Source organism: Oncorhynchus kisutch, linkage group LG5 (genome assembly GCF_002021735.2).
Source record: "Oncorhynchus kisutch isolate 150728-3 linkage group LG5, Okis_V2, whole genome shotgun sequence".
NCBI classification, from domain to species: Eukaryota; Metazoa; Chordata; class Actinopteri; order Salmoniformes; family Salmonidae; genus Oncorhynchus; species Oncorhynchus kisutch.
The window spans coordinates 42,620,721-42,643,265 of record NC_034178.2 but is presented as its reverse complement, the minus strand read 5'-3'; the positions used below and the strand labels follow the sequence as shown (position 1 = coordinate 42,643,265).

Sequence of the window (22,545 nt, the reverse complement as noted above, 5' to 3'; positions counted from 1 at the left end):
CTTTCCTATTCCCTGTGAAATGAGGCTTTGTTCTCGCATGCAGCATGTCTTTTACTATGTTGTTCCATTTACTCTCTCGTGGTTCACGGTCCCCTCCCTTCTGCTACATGTTCATCTAAGCTGTACTCTCTCTTCCTCTCTTCCGCTGACCTCAGCGCACGCTATGGGAGCCCTAAACGACAGCTGCAGTTCTACAGGTATCTCTCTCTCTCGCTCTTTCTCTCTTTCTCTCTGACTACTGTGGAACCTGGCACTGACTGCTTTCCTATACTTCTCTATGTCAATCTGTATCATCCTTAACTAGTCACTGTTCGCCCAGCTAGTAGCCTGATTTTATCTTTGCTGGACAATGTGCTGTTCGCAATGTTGTTCAGTGGCCATATTTGTAGTCTACATTCCACTCAGCCCAAGACTTTCAAATAGGTATCAACGTTTTGCATCTAAAAGTGACCTAATACTTTGGTTTCTTGTAGTCTGTACTGTACTCCAGTAGTGAGCTATCAGGGTTGTATGTCTTGCTGTTTCAGAGGGGGATCATGTTTTATGGGCTGATCTGGTTATAATACCCCGGATACTGTGGATGCAGGCCAGGGTAATGAGCTCTCTCAGATTTTGATCTCCAAAGCTTCCCTTTTGCACATTTCTGTCCTTTTATAAGTGTCCCGCTGCTGCCTTGACTCAAGAGGGGATCGATCTTCACACGCTCTCTGTCTGTCTCACACAGACTGGCTAGAAGTGTGATGGGACACTAAATGGGCATGGATGTTTTTTGTGTGTTGACCTTATGTAATCTGAGAGAACTTTTGATGCATATTTGAGTATGCTATGTTTGCCCAGTAGGGTGTCTTCAGCACGAATTCAGTTATCACGTTTTTAACCCAGTTAGAATACCACATAGTTTTTGTGGTTTCATGTATGTTTTATGGGAGGCCTGGGAAATACCACACGGTTAATAATCTAATAGACTCAGTCAGTTTATTAGGTACACCCATCTAGTACCGGGTCAGGTGTACCTAATAAATTGTATATGGCATTTTGCGGACACTTTTATCCAAATGGTGGTTGGCACCAGCGGGACTCAAACCCATGAGCCTTGTCGTTATAAGCGCCATGCACTACTGACTGAGACACATACTGTTGGACCACATAGTTGCTGCTTTGTTACACTGGTCAAGTAAGACAAGCCATCACCTCAGCACAATAACACTTTGAGAACAGCATTGGGTGCATGTTGCCGTTCATGCTTCGTTATGTCTGGACATTAGATATCTCAGTCTGTGATGATGATGTAGTCTGGTAGTATTGCGGTCAAGAAGTCACAAGATATGGCCGTTTAATGTTTACAATTTTATACAGCAAGAGGCTTTTAGTATTCCCATCTCTGAACCTCCGTAACCCTTTCACTATGTCCAGGGGAATTAGGATTTTCCTGTCTGTCGACCCCAAACCTCTCATGTACTCTGTCACTCTGGTATTGATCCAGAAGAATACGTGTTGCAAATATCCTCTCTTTAACTTTGAGTTTGATACTCCATCAGCACGTACTTCTGGGTTTGCTCAAGTTTCATCACATACATCAAATGTGTGTGTAGTGATCCTGATCTTACCCAGGTATCTTTTCGATATGTATTGCAAAAGATTTCTGACTGGGTGTTTTGGGTGGGCATTTGTGAATTTCCTGTGTTTGCCCAAACACTTGCTTGGAGACAGTAGATGGCACAATATTCTGTTACAGATCAGTTATAGCCTGACATGTAGCCTAGTCTACCAGAGGTATGATGACTGCTAGACATCCAGACCTCTCCTCATGGCTGACCCTCTGCAGCTGGTGTGTTTAAGGGCTACAGTACTTTGACCTGAATACACCAGGTCCTTCAGAGACAGATGCGGAAGAATAGAGCCAGAATAGATCCAATGTACTGTAGCTGAGGTTTTCAGTAATATAGGCAGTAGAATCCTGTGGTGTCGCCTGTACTTTTGTGTGTGTGTGTGTGTGTGTGTTTGTGTAAACCGTACACACACTCAGGCCTCACTATGTTCTGATGGCCTCTTAGTATTCCTTCCTGTGGAACAACAATCGGAGGCTTTTAGCACAAAAGCTTCTGCGAATAATGGCTGATCTTCTACCTGATATTATTTTGGGGGGGTGAATGAGGTGGGAGGGCACTTTCTCATCCACTAATTGGTTTAGACACTTCCTAGTAAGACACTTCCAGTTTGAGTGGACCTGCTGCATTGATACAAGCAATGTGTTTAGAAGAGCAGGCTGGCACCTACGACCCCTCATGAGCAGACCGCCTGGTCTGGAGCCTCTCGGTCTCTACGGGTGGTGGAGTCCACTGGACTGGGAGGACAGGGAAAGCTGGGGAACTGGAAGACACCTACACCCTTGATGGCAAACATGGACAGATTTCAGGACTATTCATCCAGTTCCAGTCCCTGATCATAGAATCAACCACATGGCTGTTTTGGGGTGATAGAGATGTTGTGAAGCAGTGAAGGCTCTAAGACTGTTAGGGGTGGTTTTAAGATGGTTTTGTGATGATTTGATCTAGGCCTTTCTCAGTTGAAGCTAGATTTCAAAGCTGAGCAGGACATTTAGATGAAGGCTGTGCTTTGTGTCAGGGTTAATAAAGCAGCTGTCCTTCAGCAGACTGGGAGAGAAGCAGAGTGCTGTTCAAGTGTCTGCATCAGGGCCACCTGAGTGGCACAGTGGTCTAAGGCACTGCATCGCAGTGCTAGTTGTGCCACTAGAGATCCTGGTTCGAGTCCAGGCTCTGTCGCAGCCGACTGCGACCGGGAGACCCATGGGGAGGTGCACAATTGGCCAATCGCTGTCCGAGTTAGGGAGGGTATGGCGGGCAGGGATGTTCTTGTCCCATCATGCACTAGCGACTCCTATGGTGGGCAGTGTATGCTGACATGGTTGCCAGGTGTACGGTGTTTCCTCCAACACATTGGTGCTTCTGGGTTAAGCAGGCATTGTGTCAAGAAGCAGTGCAACTTGGCTGGGTTGTGTTTCAGAGGATGCATAGCTCTTGACCTTTGCCTCTCCCCGAGTTCGTACGGGAGTTCGTATGGGAGTTGCAGTGATGGGACAAGACTGTAACTACCAATTGGATACCATGAAATTGGGGAGAAAAAAATGAATAAAATTGTATGTGTCAGTCAATAGAGTTTTATGGGATCACAAACAGTTTGCCTTCGGACATCCTTTGTAGACCTACAGGGCAACATTTCCTGTGTCTCAGGTGCTGCAGTGATGACAGGTTGACAAAACTTCCAGGCTGAAATGGCTAATTTGTCCAAAATTGACATTAGAAATATTACGCAGTTGCACTTTGAAAGTTTCTTGTTTAGTGTTTGACCAGATCGAGGATGTAAGTTTAAAATTGTAATTTGAAATGCTTTACGTGAGATGCTTTACTTGCACTATTTGGTTGGCTATAGACTATGGACTGTAGACTATGGACCAATAGTTTAATGTTTCTTATTGTTCTGCATTTATTTAAATTGATGTGAAATATGTTGCTTGACTTATCAATTCATGTCTGACCTGGCCCCTGGTGCATGTCAATGTCTCCTCCTCGTCCTGCTGTCTCTTATGCAGATATGTCTCTCGCATGTGTCCTCTGGTCCTGCTCCCTAGTTAACCACAAGGTGGTCACCTGAATGCACCCGATCAGTTTTACCCTGCCATTGTGTGCCTGTCATGGGGGGCGGTGCCGTGACTCTGATTACACCATGCATGGCTGTGTGGTACTGCTGCCCCGAGCAGAGCAGGAGAGCTCTTTCTTATGGGAGAAGTCAGGTGCTATTTAAGGAGGTGGCCGTGTCCTGGTGGTTCCTAGCTCCGTCCCGGCCCCACTTTTCTTTTTCACTGAGCGGTGGGTTGCTGCCGCGACAGCAGGAGTAGGGGGATGTTTGCGGGAGGGATAACAGGAGGTCAGCCCCCTGGGGCGGCAGTGAGGCGTCAATCCATGTACACTCATTCCGAAAATCTACAGATCCCCAAACCCGCCGGGCAGGGCAGTGGGATACGGAAGAGCAGCAGCGGCGGCAGTGGCAAGATGCTGTCCATGTCGAACAGCGAGAGCATGCGGAGCGACATCAGCCACTACCACTCGGACCAGGGCCTGAACCTACCTCGGCCCACCGACCCAGGGGAGCTGAGGCGCCTCAGGGAGCAGAGGCATGCTGCTCAGGTCAAGAATATGGAGGACTTCCTTAAGATGAACGGCCTGGTCCTGGAGGAGTGTGTGTCCCACCAGACTGGCATGAAGTACAGGTAAGGACCAGGGCACACCTGGAGAGACCTGGGAGACTCAGACTGGTTGGGGCTGGGTAGCTGAAACCTAAATAGTGGCTGAGATTGGGCAGTTCAGACTGGTTTTGGGCTGAACAGGTAGCAGGGTGTATTAGCACGCAACAGAGTGTAGCAGGGTGTATGAACAGAGATGGGGACAGGCATGGGGTGTGAGAAAGTTTCAGTGGAACACCTGAGGCTCAGGCAGAATGGAATTGTGTAGCCTACCTTGTCTCAGTGTGCTACGGCACTGCTTACGTTATAACTGTTCACTGAAAAAGGCAGGCAGCGTTTCTCAGCCAGTCGAAGTTATGAATCAGCTGGCATCATTTGTATACAAAGAAATGTCAATTGAAAAAAGGTCAAACGAAACCAAATGCAGCTAGTTTGCAGTCTTCCCAGCTTCAGTTTGAAGTTATTGTGTTAGCTGTGTTGTTGGCTAGCTCCTTTGAACAACAGTGTCCTGACGAGAGAGCACATTTTCTATGCCTGGTGAAATCGTGCCTCATTAGCTCATTGTTATGGATGTATCCAAATAAATATCACTAGAAAACAGCTTAAACAAATGCAAATGTGGCTACTTTGCTGTTATTCTGGCTGCACTTTTTGACGTGACTGTAAGTTAGCTGTAGTTGGCAAGCTAGCAAGCAAGGGATAAGAATGTTGCCAGCCATTTAGAAACGGATGACTGGGTTGCGTTTCTGGCAACCGAACCGAACGAACGACTGACCAGTTGGCTTGGGTAGCATCCCTAGATTTGTGTCGGGACTATATCATGTGAAAAGATAGTATGAATAAATTCATCAAAATAGCATTTTTAAAGAAAATATGTCAATTATTATTTGAATATGTTGGTAACCCGTTGTATAAAAGTGACAATGCCCTCAAAGCCGGTGTCTCGGGCCTAACAACACCCGTGCCAATATATCCTCCAAACACAGCCTTCTCGGGCATTCTCATTTAAGTATAGTTTAACTAATGTTGCATTAGTGATGTGTTGCTGTTTGCTACCGTCCTCAGTGCAGTGTTAGACTGTCCTCTGGACAGAATGCTACTCCATGGTACTGGCTCTCATTTTATCATCTAATCATCTAGGTCACTAGCATATTTGCCCAACAAAATGGGAAGGACATACTGTTCCATAAGGATTTACCTGGCTCGTTAAAACTCACTCAACGTTTTCCCCCCTGTTCAGACTCTGCTGAGATCATCCCTCTCTCTCTCGCTCCTCTTCACCACTCTCTCTGTTAGACAAATGGTAGTCACATTACACTGTTCTGAGAAGATACCCTTACAATGTTATAACCTACAACCATACACACGTGTCTTACTCAGTCACACTTGCCCCAATCCTAGACTCCGCAGAGTCTCCAACAACTGGATGTTCCGGTTTTCAGAGGAAATGGAAAGAGCGCCTGGGATGTGACTTCTCATTTTGGACGACACTCCATATGAATTTCTCCTTGACATTTACTGGATTGGTTGAACATTGCAGAAGAGAACCTCCCCCGACAGTGGTTTTCCTTCTCGTCATGACCAGTATGTAGGGGATCTAGTTTCAGGCGTTTATTTTACGCTTGCTACGTTACTCTAACCCTAACACTAACCTTGACCGTCACAAGAGTAGGCGATATGGTCCTGAGAAGCCTGGATGATGAATATTGAATGCATTGCATCTTGAGTCTCAGCACTGTCAGGTATAATAATGTGTGCAGGACGAAGCCATCTGACAGAAGTGTGGTCAACATCCTCAAACAATGAGGAGAGGAGGCCTCTTCATCACTGCATTGCCACTAATGAGAAGACAAGGTCTGCAGAGCAGGGGTAGCCTACCTGCTGTTGTTTTGACCCAGTGCATGGATGGCTGTTTTGTCTGAAGACAGGTCTAGCAGCTGTTGTTTTGACGATGGGCAGGGAGCTGTTTAGATTCAGTTGGTAGAGCATGGCACTTGCAAAGCCTGGTTTGTGGGTTCTATTCCCAGGGCCACCCACACATAAACATGTAAGTCATTTTGGATAAAAGCATATATTAAATGGCATATATATATTATTACACAAGGAACTGCCAAAATAAAATAAACACCAACACAAAGTGTCTTAATAGGGCATTGGGCCACCAGGAGCCAGAACGGTTTCCCTGCACCTTGGCATAGATTTTGCAAGTGTATGGAACTCTATTGGAGGAATGCGACACCGTTCTTCCACATTTGGTGTTTTGTTGATGGTGGTGGAAAACGCTGTCTCAGGCGCCGCTCCAGAATCTCTCATAAGTGTTCAATTGGGTTCAAATCAAATCAAACTTTATTAGTCACATGTGCCAAATACAACATGTATTACTGTGAAATGCTTACTTACAAGCCCTTAACCAACAGTGCAGTTCAACAAAGAGTTAAGAAAATATTTACCAAATAAACTAAAGTAAAAAGTAACAAAATAAAATAACAATAAAGAGGCTATATACAGGGGGTACCGGTATGGAGTCAATGTGCGGGGGTACAGGTGGTCGAGATAATTTGTACATGTAGGTAGGAGTGAAGTGAGTATGCATAGATAATAAACAGTGTTAGCAGCAGTGTACAATATACTGGGGGGGTTGTCAATGTAAAAAGTCAGGTGGCCATTTGATTAATTGTTCAGCATTCTTATGGCTTGGGGATAGAAGCTGTTAAGGAGCATTTTGGTCCTAGACTTGACGCCCCGGTACCGCTTGCCGTGCGTAGGCAAAGAAAACAGTCTATGACTTGGGTGACTGGTGTCTTTTACCATTTTTGGGGCTTTCCTCTGACACCGCCTATTATATAGGTCCTGGATGGCAGGAAGCTTGGCCCCAGTGATGTACTGGGCCGTACACACTACCCTCTGTAGACCAGGCGGTGATGCAACCTGTCAGGATGCTCTCGATGGTGCAGCTGTATAACTTTTTGAGGATCTGTGGACCCATGCCAAATCTTTTCAGTCTCCTGAGGGGGAAAAGGTGTTGTCGTGCCCTCTTCACGAATGTCTTGGTGTGTTTGGACTAGAGGTCGACCAATTGTGATTTTTCAACGACGATACCGATTATTGGAGGACCAAAAAAAGCCGATACCGATTAATAGGCCGAAAAAAAGAGAAAGAAATATATATTATTTATTGGTCATCATGAAAATTACAACAATACTGAATGAACACTTTTATTTTAACTTAATATAATACATCAATAAAATCAATTTAGCCTCAAATAAATAATGAAACATGTTCAATTTGGTTTAAATAATGCAAAAACAAAGTGTTGGAGAAGAAAGTAAAAGTGCAATATGTGCCATGTAAAAAGCTAAGTTTTAAGTTCCTTGCTCAGAACATAAGAAAGCTGGTGGTTCCTTTTAACATAAGTCTTCAATATTCCATGGTAAGAAGTTTTAGGTTGTAGTTCTCTATACCATTTGTATTTATTTCATATACCTTTGACTAGTGGATGTTCTTATAGGCACTTCAGTATTGCCAGTGTAACAGTATAGCTTCCGTCCCTCTCCTCGCACCTACCTGGGCTCAAACCAGGAACACATCGACAACAGCCACCCTCGAAGCATCGTTACCCATCGCTCCACAAAAGCCGCGGCTCTTGCAGAGTAAGGGGAACAACTAATTCACGGTCTCAGAGCGAGTGACATCGCCGACTGAAACGCTATTAACGCGCAGCCCGTTAACTGTCTAGCCATTTCACATCGGTTACACCAGCTTGGAAAGTGCTGTTTGAATGAATGCTTACGAGCCTGCTGCTGCCTACCATCGCTCAGTCAGACTGCTCTATCAAATATCAAATCATAGACTTAATTATAACATAATAACACACAGAAATACGAGCCTTAGGTCATTAATATGGTCAAATCCAGAAACTATAATTTCGAAAACAAAACGTTTATTCTTTCAGTGAAATACGGAACCGTTCCGTATTTTATCTAACGGGTGGCATCCATAAGTCTAAATATTCCTGTTACATTGCACAACCTTCAATGTTATGTCATAATTACGTAAAATTCTGGGAAATTAGTTCACAACGAACCAGGCGGCCCAAACTGTTGCATATACCCTGACTCTGCATGCAATGAACGAAAGAGAAGTGACACAATTTCCTTAGTTTAATATGGCCTGCTAACCTGGATTTCTTTTAACTAAATATGCAGGTTTCAAAAAATCTACTTCTGTGTATTGATTTTAAGAAAGGCATTGATGTTTATGGTTGTGCTTTTTTCGCAAATGCGCTTTTGTTGAATCATCCCCAGTTTGGCGAAGTTGGCTGTCTTTGTTAGGAAGATATAGTCTTCACACAGTTCGCGACGAGCCAGGCGGCCCAAACTGCTGCATATACCCTGACTCTGTTGCACAGAACGCAAGAGAAGTGACACAATTTCTCTAGTTAAAATAAATTAATGTTAGCAGGCAATATTACCTAAATATGCAGGTATAAAAATAACCACTTGTGTATTGATTTTAAGAAAGGCGTTGATTTTTATGGTTAGGTACACATTGGTGCATGATTGTTGCTGATGTTGACACCAAGGAACTTGAAACTCTCTACCTGCTCCACTACAGCCCTGTTGATGAGCATGTGGACGTGCTCCTTTTCCTTTAGTCCACGATCAGCTCCTTTGTCTTGCTCACATTGAGGCAGAGGTTGTTGTCCTGGCACCACATTGCCATCGTTGTCGTGATAAGGCCTACCACCGTTGTGTCGTCAGCAAACTTAATAATGGTGTCGGAGTCATGTTTGGCCACGCAGTCATGGGTGAACAAGGAGTACAGGAGGGGACTAAGCACACACCACTGAGGGGCCCCAGTGTTGAGGATCAGCATGGTAGACGTGTTGTTGCCTACCCTTACCACCTGGGGGCAGCCGTCACGAAGTCCAGGATCCCTTTGTGGGCACTATGGTGTTGAACGCTGAGCTGTAGTCAATGAACAGCATTCTCCTATACGTTTTCCTTTTGTCCAGGTGGGAAAGGGCAGTGTGGAATGCGATTGAGATTTGTTGGCAGCTTGTGAATTGCAGTGGGTCTAGGGTATCTGGGAGGATGCTGTTGATGTGAGCCATGACTAGCTTTTCAAAGCACTTCATGGCTACTGGCGTGAGTGCTACGGGGTGGTAATCATTTAGGCAGGTTACCTTCGCTTCCTTGGGCACAGGGACTATGGTGGTCTGCTTGTAACATGTAGGTATTACAGACTGGATCAGGGAGAGGTTGAAAATGTCAGTGAAGACACTTGCCAGTTGGTCAGCGCATGCTTTGAATACACAACCTGGTAATCCATCTGTTTAAAGGTCTTGCTCACATCGGCTACTGAGAGCATTATCACACAGTTATCCAGAACAGCTGGTGCTCTCATGCATGCTTCAGTGTTGCTTGTGGCATTGTTTAAAGTGGCTAGTGATACATTACATCAAGATGGCAAGATGCAGTAGATGGTATAGCATACAAGTATATACATATAAGATGAGTAATGTAGGGTATGTAAACATTGTATAAAGTGGCTAGTGATGAATTGATTACATCAATTTTACCATTATTGAAGTGGCTGGAGTTGAGTCAGTTTGTTGGCAGCAGCCACTCAAAGTTAGTGATGGCTGTTTAACAGTCTGATGGCATTGAGATAGAAGCCTTCTGGATGATAGCAGGGTGAACAGGCAGTGGCTCGGGTGGTTGTTGTCCTTGATTATATTTTTGGCCTTCCTGTGACATCGGGTGGTGTAGGTGTCCTGAAGGGCAGGTAGTTTGCACCCGGTGATGCGTTGTGCAGACCTCACTACCCTCTGGAGAGCCATCCGGTTATGGGCGGAGCAGCTGCTGTACCAGGCGGTGATACAGCCCGACAGGATGCTCTCGATTGTGCATCTGTAAAAGTTTGAGTGTTTTTGGTGACAAGCCTAATTTATTCAGCCTCCTGAGGTTGAAGAGGCGCTGCTGCTCCTTCTTCACGATGCTGTGTGTGGGTGGACCAATTCAGTTTGTCCGTGATGTGTACGCCGAGGAACTTAAAACTCTCCACCCTCTCCACTACTGTCCTGTCAATGTAGATAGGGGGCTGCTCTGTAATAGTTTTCAAGCCCTGCCACATCCAACGTGTGTCAGAGCCGGTGTAGTGGAATTCAATCTTAATCCTGTATTGACGCTTTGCCTGTTTGATGGTTCTTATAATGGTCCGGATTAGTGTCCCGCTCCTTGAATGAGGCGGCTCTAGCATTTAGCTCGATGTGGATGTTGACCTGTAATCCATGGCTTCTGGTTGGGATATGTACGTATGGTCATTGTGAGGACGACGTCTTCGATGCACTTATTGATAAAGCCGATGACTGATGTGGTATACTCCTCAATGCCATCGGAAGAACCCTGTAACATATTCCAGTCTGTGCTAGCAAAACAGTCCTGTAGCGTCCACGTCATCTGACCACTTCCAGAAGTCACTGGTCCTTCCTGCTTTAGTTTTTGCTTGTAAGCAGGAATCAGGAGTATAGAATGAGGGTGAGGGAGAGCTTTGTATGTGTTTCTGTGTGTGGAGTAAAGGTGGTCTATACATGCTTTTGCACATGCTGGTAGAAATGAGGTTTGCCTGCATTAAAGTCCCCGGCCACTAGGAGTGCTGCTTCTGGATGAGCATTTTCTTGATTGCTTATGGTCTTACACAGCTGGTTGAGTGCGGTCTTAGTTCCAGCATCGGTTTGTGGTGGTAAATAGACAGCTACGAATTATATAGATGAGAACTCTCTTGGTAGATAGTGTGGTCTACAGCTCATCATAAGGTACTCTACCTCAGGCGAGCAATACCTCGAAACTTCTTTAATATTTGACATTGCACACCAGATGTTATTGACAAATGGACACACACCCCCACCCCTTGTCTTACTAGATGTAGCTTCTCTGTCCTGCCGGTGCATGGAAAATCCCGCCAGCTCTATATTATCCGTGTCGTCATTCAGCCAGCCACGACTTGGTGAAACAAATGATATTAACGTTAGTTTTTAATGTCCCGTTGGTAGGATAATCTTGATCGTAGATCATCCTTTTTATTTTCCAATGATTGCACGTTGGCCAATAGAACGGATGACAGGGGGGTATACTCACTTGCCTACGAATTCTCAGCAGATTTATGGCCCGTTCCCGAGAAAGCAGTATATCCTTCTCATCGGACTCGTTAAAGAAAAAATCTTCCAGTTCGAGGTGAGCAATCGCTGTCCAGAAGTTATTTTCTGTCATAAGAGAATGTAGCAGCAACATTATGTACAAAATAAGATCAACAAATAAGTTCCAAACAATGTGAAAAAGCAAACATAAAAGCACAGTTGGTTAGGAGCACGTAAACACGTCTACCATCCCCTCCGGTGCCATCCCCTCCGGTGCCATCCCCTCCTGTGCCATTCTGTTGAGATCTGGTGACTGAGATGGCATATGGCTTACATCGTTTTCATGCTCATCAAATCATTCAGTCACCATTCGTGCCCTGTGAATGGGGGCATTGTCATCCGATGGGGGCATAGCCATGGTAGCCAAAATAATAGCCTGCCCAGCATTTTTATACATGACCCTAAGCATGATGGGATGTTACTTGCTTAAATAACTCAGGAACCACACCTGCGTGGAAGGACCTGCGTTCAATATACTTTGTATCCCTTATATACTCAAGTGTTTCCATTATTTTGACAGTAACCTATATATGGCTTGTCTGGAGTCTAGGAATACTGCTGTTGTTTTGACTAAGGTAAGGGATGGTTGCTGTCTGTTGTCAGGGTTCACAGGCAGGTGGGTGCGGTTAATAACAGACAGGGTGGCTACTGTTGTCTCCAGGCAGTGTTGTGTGTCATTGACATTGGCAGACTGCTGGGCCCATTGTTGCCTGTGCTGTAAAGCTCACTCACTGTTCCGTGGCGGGCTGACTGATATACAGCATTGTGATGGGGCAGGTAAGAGGGAGTCAGGTTAGGTTACAAGGAGCTCTATGGTGCTTTTCACCATATTCAAACAGCCAACATAGTCCCTCTGAGTGGTGACTTCATCCTTTTATCCTCTGCAGTCTATTGTCATTTTTCTCTAGTCATCCTTGCTACGTTTGATTCGTTCTAGGCAGTGTGCATACACAATAAAGGGCTTAGTCAGGGGTTTACAGTTCAGTGTGTATATATAAACAATAAAGGGCTTAGTCAGGGGTTTACAGTTCAGTGTGTATATATAAACAATAAAGGGCTTAGTCAGGGGTTTACAGTTCAGTGTGTATATATAAACAATAAAGGGCTTAGTCAGGGGTTTACAGTTCAGTGTGTATATATAAACAATAAAGGGCTTAGTCAGGGGTTTACAGTTCAGTGTGTATATATAAACAATAAAGGGCTTAGTCAGGGGTTTACAGTTCAGTGTGTATATATAAACAATAAAGGGCTTAGTCAGGGGTTTACAGTTCAGTGTGTATATATAAACAATAAAGGGCTTAGTCAGGGGTTTACAGTTCAGTGTGTATATATAAACAATAAAGGGCTTAGTCTGGTGTACGGTACAGTATGTATCTACTGGTGTTTGTTTCTCACAGAAACAATACCTGATCTGTTGAAGGGTAACCCAGCTAGCTCTTGTATCCTCATCAGTGTACAATTCTGTAATTAGGGCTGCAATTGGGTCAGCATCTACATGGAACTTCCGACTCCACTCATCATTATTTCAGGTTTGTGGTCAGAGGCAAAGTAACAATACTGTTGAGCTGTTCTGCCTGACAGGCTGCTACACCACATTGTGCTTGTGACCTGTGACATGAGTCCATGAGACATGGACAGATACAGGTAATGTCACGCCCTGACCTTAGAGAGACGTTTTATTTCTCTATTTGGTTAGGTCAGGGTGTGATGTGGGGTGGGCATTCTATGTTGTGGCCCGGGTATGGTTCTCAATCAAGGACAGCTGTCTATCGTTGTCTCTGATTGGGAATCATACTTAGGCAGCCTGTTTTGCCACCTTAGTGGTGGGTAGTTGACTTTGTTAGTTGCCTGTATAGCCCTAGTAAGCTTCACGTTAGTTTTAGTTTTTGTTGGCGACATTCATAATAAAAGAAATGTACGTCCACCACGCTGCACCTTGGTCCGGTCATTTCCCTGATGAAGTGCGTGACAGGTAAATGCCAAAATAAAGGAAACACCAACATTAAGTGTCTGGAACTCTATTGGAGGGATGCAACACCATTCAGATCTTAGCAATTCCATCATTTGGTGTTTTTGTTGATGGTGGTGGAAAATGCTGTCTCAGACGCCGCTCCAGAATCTCCCATATGTGTTTAGTTGGGTTGAGATCTGTCACCAGACGGCCATGGCATATGGTTTACATTGTTTTCATGCTCATCAAACCATTCAGTGACCATTGTCATCCTATGTGGGCATAGTCATGTTAGCCAAAATAATGGCCAAAATAAGGCCCTGCCCCGAATTTTTATACATGACCCTAAGCATGATGGGATGTTAATTGCTTCATGATAATTGCTTAATTAACTGAGGAACCACACCTGTGTGGAAGCCTCTGCTTTCAATACACTTTGTAAACCCCTCTATTATTTTTTGCAGTTACCTGTGTCCATAATCGGCATAATTTTAAATAGTTGTATGTTGCATTTATATTTTTGTTCAGTGTAATTTGGAGTAAAAAAAAAATCTAAAAACAACATGTTTCCACTTTGTCATTATGGGGTATTGTGTAGAGGTCGACCGATTATGATTTTTCAACGGCGATACCGATACCAATTATTGGAGGACCAAAAAAAGCCGATACTGATTAATTGGCCGATTTAAATTAAAATGTTATTTGTAATAATGACAATTACAACAATACTGAATGAACACTTATTTTAACTTAATTTAATACATCAATAAAAATCCATTTAGCCTCAAATAAATTATGAAACATGTTCAATTTGGTTTAAATAATGCAAAAACAAAGTGTTGGAGAAGAAAGTAAAAGTGCAATATGTGCCATGTAAAAAAAGCTAACGTTTAAGTTCCTTGCTCAGAACATGAGAACATATGAAAGCTGGTGGTTCCTTTTAACATAAGACTTCAATATTCCAGGGTAAGAGGTTTTAGGTTGTCGTTAATATAGTGTTTATATGACTATTTCACTCTACCATTTGTATTCCATATACCTTTGACTATTGGTTGTTCTTATAGGCACTTTAGTTTTGCCAGAGGAACACATCGACAACAGCCACCCTCGAAGCAGCGTTACCCATGCAGAGCAACGGGAACTACTACTCCAAGTCTCAGAGCGAGTGACGTTTGAAACGCTATTAGTGGGCAACCCGCTAACTAGCTAGCCATTTCACATTGGTTACACCAGCCTAATCTCGGGAGTTGATAGGCTTGAAGTCATAAACAGCGCAATGCTTGAAGCACAGCGAAGAGCTGCTGGCAAAACTCACGAAAGTGCTGTTTGAATGAATGCTTAAGAGCCTGCTGCTGCCTACCACCACTCAGTCAGACTGCTCTATCAAATATCAAATCATAGACTTAATTACAACATAATAACACACAGAAATATGAGCCTTTGGTCATTAATATGGTCGAATCCGGAAACTATAATTTTGAAAACAAAATGTTTATTATTATCGCATATACCCTGACTCTGCGTGCAATGAACGCAAGAGAAGTGACAATTTAATCTGGTTAATATTGCCTGCTAACCTGGATTTCTCTTAGCTAAATATGCAGGTTTAAAAATACATACTTCTGTGTATTGATTTTAAGAAAGGCATTGACGTTTATGGTTAGGTACACGTTGGAGCAATGACAGTCCTTTTTCCGCGAATACGCACCGCAGCGATTATATGCAACCCAGGACACGCTAGATAAACTAGTAATATCATCAACCATGTGTAGTTAACTAGTGATTATGATTGATTGATTGTTTTTTATAAGTTTAATGCTAGCTAGCAACTTACCTTGGCTTCTTACTGCATTCGCGTAACAGGTAGGCTCCTCGTGGAGTGCAATGAGAGGCAGGTGGTTAGAGAGTTGGACTAGTTAACTGTAAGGTTGCAAGATTGAATCCCCGAGCTGACAAGGTAAAAATCTGTCGTTCTGCCCCTGAACAAGGCAGTTAACCCACCGTTCCTAGGCCGTCATTGAAAATAAGAACGTGTTCTTAACTGACTTGCCTAGTTAAATAAAGGTGTTAAAAAAATTATAATAAAACAATTGGCCAAATCAGTGTCCAAAAATACCGATTTCCGATTGTTATGAAAACTTGAAATCGGCCCTTATTAATCGGCCATTCCGATTAATCGGTCGACCTCTAGTATTGTGTGTAGATAGGTGAGAAACATCTATTTAATCCATTTTTTATTCAGACTAACACAAAATGTTGATTAAGTCCAGGAGTATGAATACTTTAAGGCACTGTATGTCAGTACTCTCCTATGTTTGACGAACTTAAATATTGTGTCCACCATCCAACAGGGTCACATTTTAAATACAGTACAACTTATATAGCATACATAAATGTTTCATATGCACAACATAAATGCTTCACAAATCCTCTATATATGTATGTCATGCTCTATAAATGGTGCATAAACATACACAATGAGCTATGTGACATTTGGCAATTCACCCTACATTGTGCCTGGTTATGACATCCTTTATAGAGTATGACATACACTTAGAATATATATGAAGACTTTATGTACAACATACGTTATTCTTTCGTTTAAAATGGGACCTCAAAAGGTTAAATGACTGTCCCACAGGGGCCTCATCCACATTAGTTTCATCAGCCTGGTTATGACATCCTTTTATACATCATTTATAGAGTATGACATACACTTAAATTATTTCTGAAGACTTTATGTGGTGCTTATGACGACTTTATGTATGCTATATGAAGCTTTCATAAGTTGTTCTGTTATGCACTGCTTATGAATATTCATAGTTCACAAAGGCTTTCACTGGAAACAGTTAACCTTTTGGGAGGAGAATGTCATTTCTAGCTGTCCTTTGTGTACAGTAACCACACCCTGCTATGCTTGACAGTCCCCCATGCTCCAGCTATCATAGTTGCTGCTGCTTAACTCCATCCTCTGGAGCTGCTTCCTCTGCTAGTTCTGCCAGGGCCCTGTGACGCTCTGTTTCTGTCACCGTCATGGGATGCAGGGGGAAGAACCCAGCCAGTCCTACAGGAAGACATGAGAGGGTTGACAGTGTCTTAGACCACATAGATTCCCAGGTAGCATTGAGACTTAATTGGAAGTATTGATTACATTTAAAAGTATACTACACTGAACAAAGGGTTGGTGTTGGTCACTCATGAGCTAAAATCAAAGTTCCCAAAAATGTTGCATATGCACAAAAAGCTTCTTTCTCTTAAATGTTGCTTAACTAGCCATCCCGGATCCGGGATCGTGAATACAGCCTCAAGCTCATTACCATAACGCAACGTTAACTATTCATGAAAATCGCAAATGAAATGAAATAAATATGCTAGCTCTCAAGCTTAGCCTTTTGTTAACAACACTGTCATCTCAGATTTTCAAAATATGCTTTTCAACCATAGCAAAACAAGCATTTGTGTAAGATTATTGATAGCTAGCGTAGCATTTAGCGTAGCATTCAGCATGCAACATTTTCACAAAAACAAGAAAATCATTCAAATAAAATCATTTATCTTTGAATAACTTCAGATGTTTTCAATGAGGAGACTCTCAGTTAGATAGCAAATGTTCAGTTTTTCCAAAAATATTATTTGTTTAGGACAAATCGCTCTGTTTTGTTCATCACGTTTAGCTACAAAAAAAACTGTATCCAGGAGTGTAATTATCCCCGCAGCTCATTAGCATAACACAACGTTAACTATTCATGAAAATCGCAAATGAAATGCAATTAATTTGCTAGCTCTCAAGCTTAGCCTTTTGTTAACAACACTGTCATCTCAGATTTTCAAAATATGCTTCTCAACCATAGCAAAACAAGCATTTGTGTAACAGTATTGATAGCTAGCGCAGCTAGTGTAGCATTTAGCGTTCGCATCAGCAGGCAACATTTTCACAAAAACCAGAAAAACATTCAAATAAATCATTTACCTTTGAAGAACTTCGGATGTTTTCAATGAGGAGACTCTCAGTTTTTCCTGAAAGATTATTTGTTTAGGAGAAATCGCTCCGTTTGGTGCGTCACGTTTGGCTACCAAAAAAACCCGCAAATTCAGTCATCAAAACGTCAAACTTTTTTCCAAATTAACTCCATAATATCGACAAACACGGTAAACGTTGTTTAGAATCAATCCTCAACGTGTTTTTCACATATCTCTTCGGTGATATATCGTTCGTGGAAGTGTGCGTTCTCCTCTGAATCTCAATGGAAAATGCCTCCAGTTGAAGATTACGCACCAATTTAGACAAAGGACACCGGGCGGACCCCTGGCAAATGTAGTCTCTTATGGCCAATCTTCCAATGATATGCCTACAAATACGTCACAATGCTGCAGACACCTTGGAGAAACGATAGAAAGGGCAGGCTCATTCCCGGCGCGTTCACAGCCATATAAGGAGACAATGGAAAACAGAGCCTCAAAAATTCTGCCCATTTCCTGGTTGAAGTTTCATCTTGGTTTCGCCTGTAGCATGAGTTCTGTGGCACTCACAGATAATATCTTTGCAGTTTTGGAAACGTTAGAGTGTTTTCTTTCCAAAGCTGCCAATTATATGCATAGTCGAGCATCTTTTCGTGACAAAATATTTTTCTGTCACGTTTTTTTATCCATAAATTAAGAGCGCCACCTATATCCAAGAAGTTAACAGCATCATCATCATTACACAGGTGCCCCTTGTGCTGGGGACAAGAAAAGGTCACTCTAAAATGTGCAGTTTTTTCACACAAGACAATATCACAGATGTCTCAAGTTGAGGGAGCGTGCAATTGGCATTCTGACTGCAGGAATGTCCACCAGAGCTGTTGCCAAAGAATTTAATGTTAATTTTTCTGCCATAAGCCGCCTCCAACGTTGTTTTAGAGAATTTGGCAGTACATCTAACCAGCCTCACAACCCCAGAGCATGTGTATGGCGTCATGTGGGTGAGTGGTTTGTTGTTGTGAACAGAGTGCCCCATGGTGGCAGTGGGGTTATGGTATGGGCAGGCATAAGCTATGGCCAACAAACAAAATTTCATTTTATCAATGGCAATTTGAATGCACAGAGATAACGTGACGAGATCCTGAGGCCAAATATCGTGCCATTCATCCGCCGCCATTACCTCATGTTTCCCAGTCATGTGAAATCCATGGATTTGGGCCTAACAAATGTATTTCAATTGACTGATTTCCTTACATAAACTGTAATATTTAAAAAATGGTTGCGTTTATATTTTTGTTCAGTATAGTTAGTTTATGAACCTGTGATTTAGTGTATTTTCCATGAAGTAGGCCTTACACTGGTCATTTCAATAAACTTGTAAAGTGTGTGTTGTCATGGTGAGGGTAGAGGGAACACACCTAGAAGTTTGGCCACAGGCTTCGTTGAATGTGCACCACAGCCCATCCAGTACTTGATCCTGTCAGAGTTGATGCTGACCAGTTTCTCATTGTAGATGTTTGGCAGGGGGTCATAAGAGCCTAGCTGTTCTATGTATTTACTGTCTCGTGCTCGCTTGTTGTAAGCTGCCACAATGCGGTAGAAAGGTCTGTTAGACTGTTTGTGGCCAGCCATTGCCAATCAGATGACAATGTGTCCTCCATGGTACGTCTTCAGTAGGAAGGATGCTGTAAGGATAATACAACAAAATCAGCATTATATTGTTTCGTTAAATGGTGAAATTCATATGCAATTAAATTGGCTGAAAAAAAGAACACCCTTTGAAGTAGGAACATCCATGAAATAAACATTACTTATCAGAAACATCATTGGTATAACTACTAGCTTGCTATACACCGTATTCAAGGCTCGTCAACAGTAAAGTTACAGACATTTCCAGGTAGCTAATAAGCGTACCCCAACGTGCTAGTTAGCCCATGTTTACAGCGTTAGTTAAATAGCAACCTGATCATACTTACATAGATGGACCATGTTTAGGTATACCCTGCAAAAGAGGTCAAACAAATATGTAAAAGATCGAACACGTTTTCAACATTACAGAAAAGAGCACTTCTATTGTCTAATGTGACATTTGTAATGGAGCAGCCATTTAAACACACACACACACACACACACACACACACACACACACACACACACACACACGTGTGGTCAGCATAGCACTCAAAGGAATTAAAGTGGCTATTGGCTTACATGTCCTAGAATAGCTTGGTATCCCTCAGTGCTGACTCTTAATTTACATATGCACTGTGTTGGAAAGTACAGACTGGATGCCAGAACAAGAAAAAAAACAACGTATTTTCAGTGTGGGTGTCACAGGTCTCAAGTGTTTCATTTAAAAAGTTCTAGATTGCCTCAAAATGTGCATTTCCCCCAGTCTCACAATAAGGATATAATATCATACTAAGATGTTACTTCTCACAGGTTGTCTGAATTTCTTAAGGGTGGTGGGAATTTGTGGGAATTAGGGCTACTAAATTGTCCTCTTTTTCAACTGTATTTTTCATCCATTTCAGGTTTGCTTGGTTGATATGATGACATTGATTGTTAAAGGCCCAGTGCAGCCAAAATTCAGTTTTGCCTGTGTTTTCAAATTCAATTAAATGTTGTTGGTCACATGCTTAATTCAATAGGTGTCGACTTTACCGTGAAATGCTTACTTATGAACCCTTTCCCAACAATACAAAGTAAAAACATAAACATTTACAAAATAAAAAAGGAAATAATTCACAATAACGAGGCTATATACAAGAAGTACCAAGTCAAGGTAGTTGAGGTTATTGAGGTAACATGTCATCTAGCTCTTTTTTATTTTTATTTTTTTATTTCACCTTTATTTAACCAGGTAGGCTAGTTGAGAACAAGTTCTCATTTGCAACTGCGACCTGGCCAAGATAAAGCATAGCAGTGTGAGCAGACAACAAAGAGTTACACATGGAGTAAACAATTAACAAGTCAATAACACAGTAGAAACCAAAGGGTTTATATACAATGTGTGCAGTCTATATACAATGTGTGCAAAAGGCATGAGAATTAGGCAAATAATTACAATTTTGCAGATTAACACTGGAGTGATAAAAGATCAGATGGTCATGTACAGGTAGAGATATTGGTGTGCAGAAGAGCAGAAAAGTAAATAAATAAAAACAGTACGGGGATGAGGTAGGTGAAAAGGGTGGGCTATTTACCAATAGACTATGTACAGCTGCAGCGATCGGTTAGCTGCTCAGATAGCTGATGTTTGAAGTTGGTGAGGGAGATAAAAGTCTCCAACTTCAGCGATTTTTGCAATTCGTTCCAGTCACAGGCAGCAGAGTACTGGAACGAAAGGCGGCCAAATGAGGTGTTGGCTTTAGGGATGATCAGTGAGATACACCTGCTGGAGCGCGTGCTACGGATGGGTGTTGCCATCGTGACCAGTGAGCTGAGATAAGGCGGAGCTTTACCTAGCATGGACTTGTAGATGACCTGGAGCCAGTGGGTCTGGCGACGAATATGTAGCGAGGGCCAGCCGACTAGAGCATACAAGTCGCAGTGGTGGGTGGTATAAGGTGCTTTAGTGACGAAACGGATGGCACTGTGATAGACTGCATCCAGTTTGCTGAGTAGAGTGTTGGAAGCCATTTTGTAGATGACATCGCCGAAGTCGAGGATCGGTAGGATAGTCAGTTTTACTAGGGTAAGCTTGGCGGCGTGAGTGAAGGAGGCTTTGTTGCGGAATAGAAAGCCGACTCTTGATTTGATTTTCGATTGGAGATGTTTGATATGAGTCTTGAAGGAGAGTTTGCAGTCTAGCCAGACACCTAGGTACTTATAGACGTCCACATATTCTAGGTCGGAACCATCCAAGGTGGTGATGCTAGTTGGGCATGCGGGTGCAGGCAGGGACCGGTTGAAAAGCATGCATTTGGTTTTACTAGCGTTTAAGAGCAGTTGGAGGCCACGGAAGGAGTGTTGTATGGCATTGAAGCTTGTTTGGAGGTTAGATAGCACAGTGTCCAAAGACGGGCCTAAGGTATATAGAATGGTGTCGTCTGCGTAGAGGTGGATCAGGGAATCGCCCGCAGCAAGAGCAACATCATTGATATACACAGAGAAAAGAGTCGGCCCGAGAATTGAACCCTGTGGCACCCCCATAGAGACTGCCAGAGGACCAGACAGCATGCCCTCCGATTTGACGCACTGAACTCTGTCTGCAAAGTAATTGGTGAACCAGGCAAGGCAGTCATCCGAAAAACCGAGGCTCCTGAGTCTGCCGATAAGAATATGGTGATTGACAGAGTCGAAAGCCTTGGCAAGGTCGATGAAGACGGCTGCACAGTACTGTCTTTTATCGATGGCGGTTATGATATCGTTGAGTACCTTGAGTGTGGCTGAGGTGCACCCATGACCGGCTCGGAAACCAGATTGCACAGCGGAGAAGGTGCGGTGGGATTCGAGATGGTCAGTGACCTGTTTGTTGACTTGGCTTTCGAAGACCTTAGATTGGCAGGGCAGGATGGATATAGGTCTGTAACAGTTTGGGTCCAGGGTGTCTCCCCCTTTGAAGAGGGGGATGACTGCGGCAGCTTTCCAATCCTTGGGGATCTCAGACGATATGAAAGAGAGGTTGAACAGGCTGGTAATAGGGGTTGCGACAATGGTGGCAGATAGTTTCAGAAATAGAGGGTCCAGATTGTCAAGCCCAGCTGATTTGTACGGGTCCAGGTTTTGCAGCTCTTTCAGAACATCTGCTATCTGGATTTGGTTAAAGGAGAACCTGGAGAGGCTTGGGCGAGGAGCTGCGGGGGGGGGGCGGAGCTGTTGGCCGAGGTTGAAGTAGCCAGGCGGAAGGCATGGCCAGCCGTTGAGAAATGCTTATTGAAGTTTTCGATAATCATGGATTTATCAGTGGTGACCGTGTTACCTAGCCTCAGTGCAGTGGGCAGCTGGGAGGAGGTGCTCTTGTTCTCCATGGACTTCACGGTGTCCCAGAACTTTTTGGAGTTGGAGCTACAGGATGCAAACTTCTGCCTGAAGAAGCTGGCCTTAGCTTTCCTGACTGACTGCGTGTATTGGTTCCGGACTTCCCTGAACAGTTGCATATCACGGGGACTATTCAATGCTATTGCAGTCCGCCACAGGATGTTTTTGTGCTGGTCGAGGGAAGTCAGGTCT

At 43.3% G+C, this 22,545-nt stretch overlaps 1 protein-coding gene and 1 pseudogene across 6 annotated transcripts in view; one reads left to right on the top strand and one right to left on the bottom strand.

Moving 5' to 3' along the window:
- The window catches only part of LOC109891058 (voltage-gated potassium channel subunit beta-2), a 153,623-nt gene that overhangs the window by 43,087 nt on the left and 87,991 nt on the right, over window positions 1-22,545 (top strand). For 4 of the 6 annotated variants that reach the window (XM_031825109.1, XM_031825106.1, XM_031825110.1 and 1 more), the window contains exon 3: window positions 156-197. The exons of the other annotated variants lie outside the window; for them this stretch is intronic. In XM_031825109.1, the coding sequence (XP_031680969.1) occupies window positions 156-197 (42 nt within the window). The remainder of the gene's footprint in view (window positions 1-155; window positions 198-22,545) is intronic. 6 annotated transcript variants of the gene reach the window in all.
- On the bottom strand, window positions 15,632-19,372 carry LOC116374206 (28S ribosomal protein S16, mitochondrial-like; annotated as a pseudogene).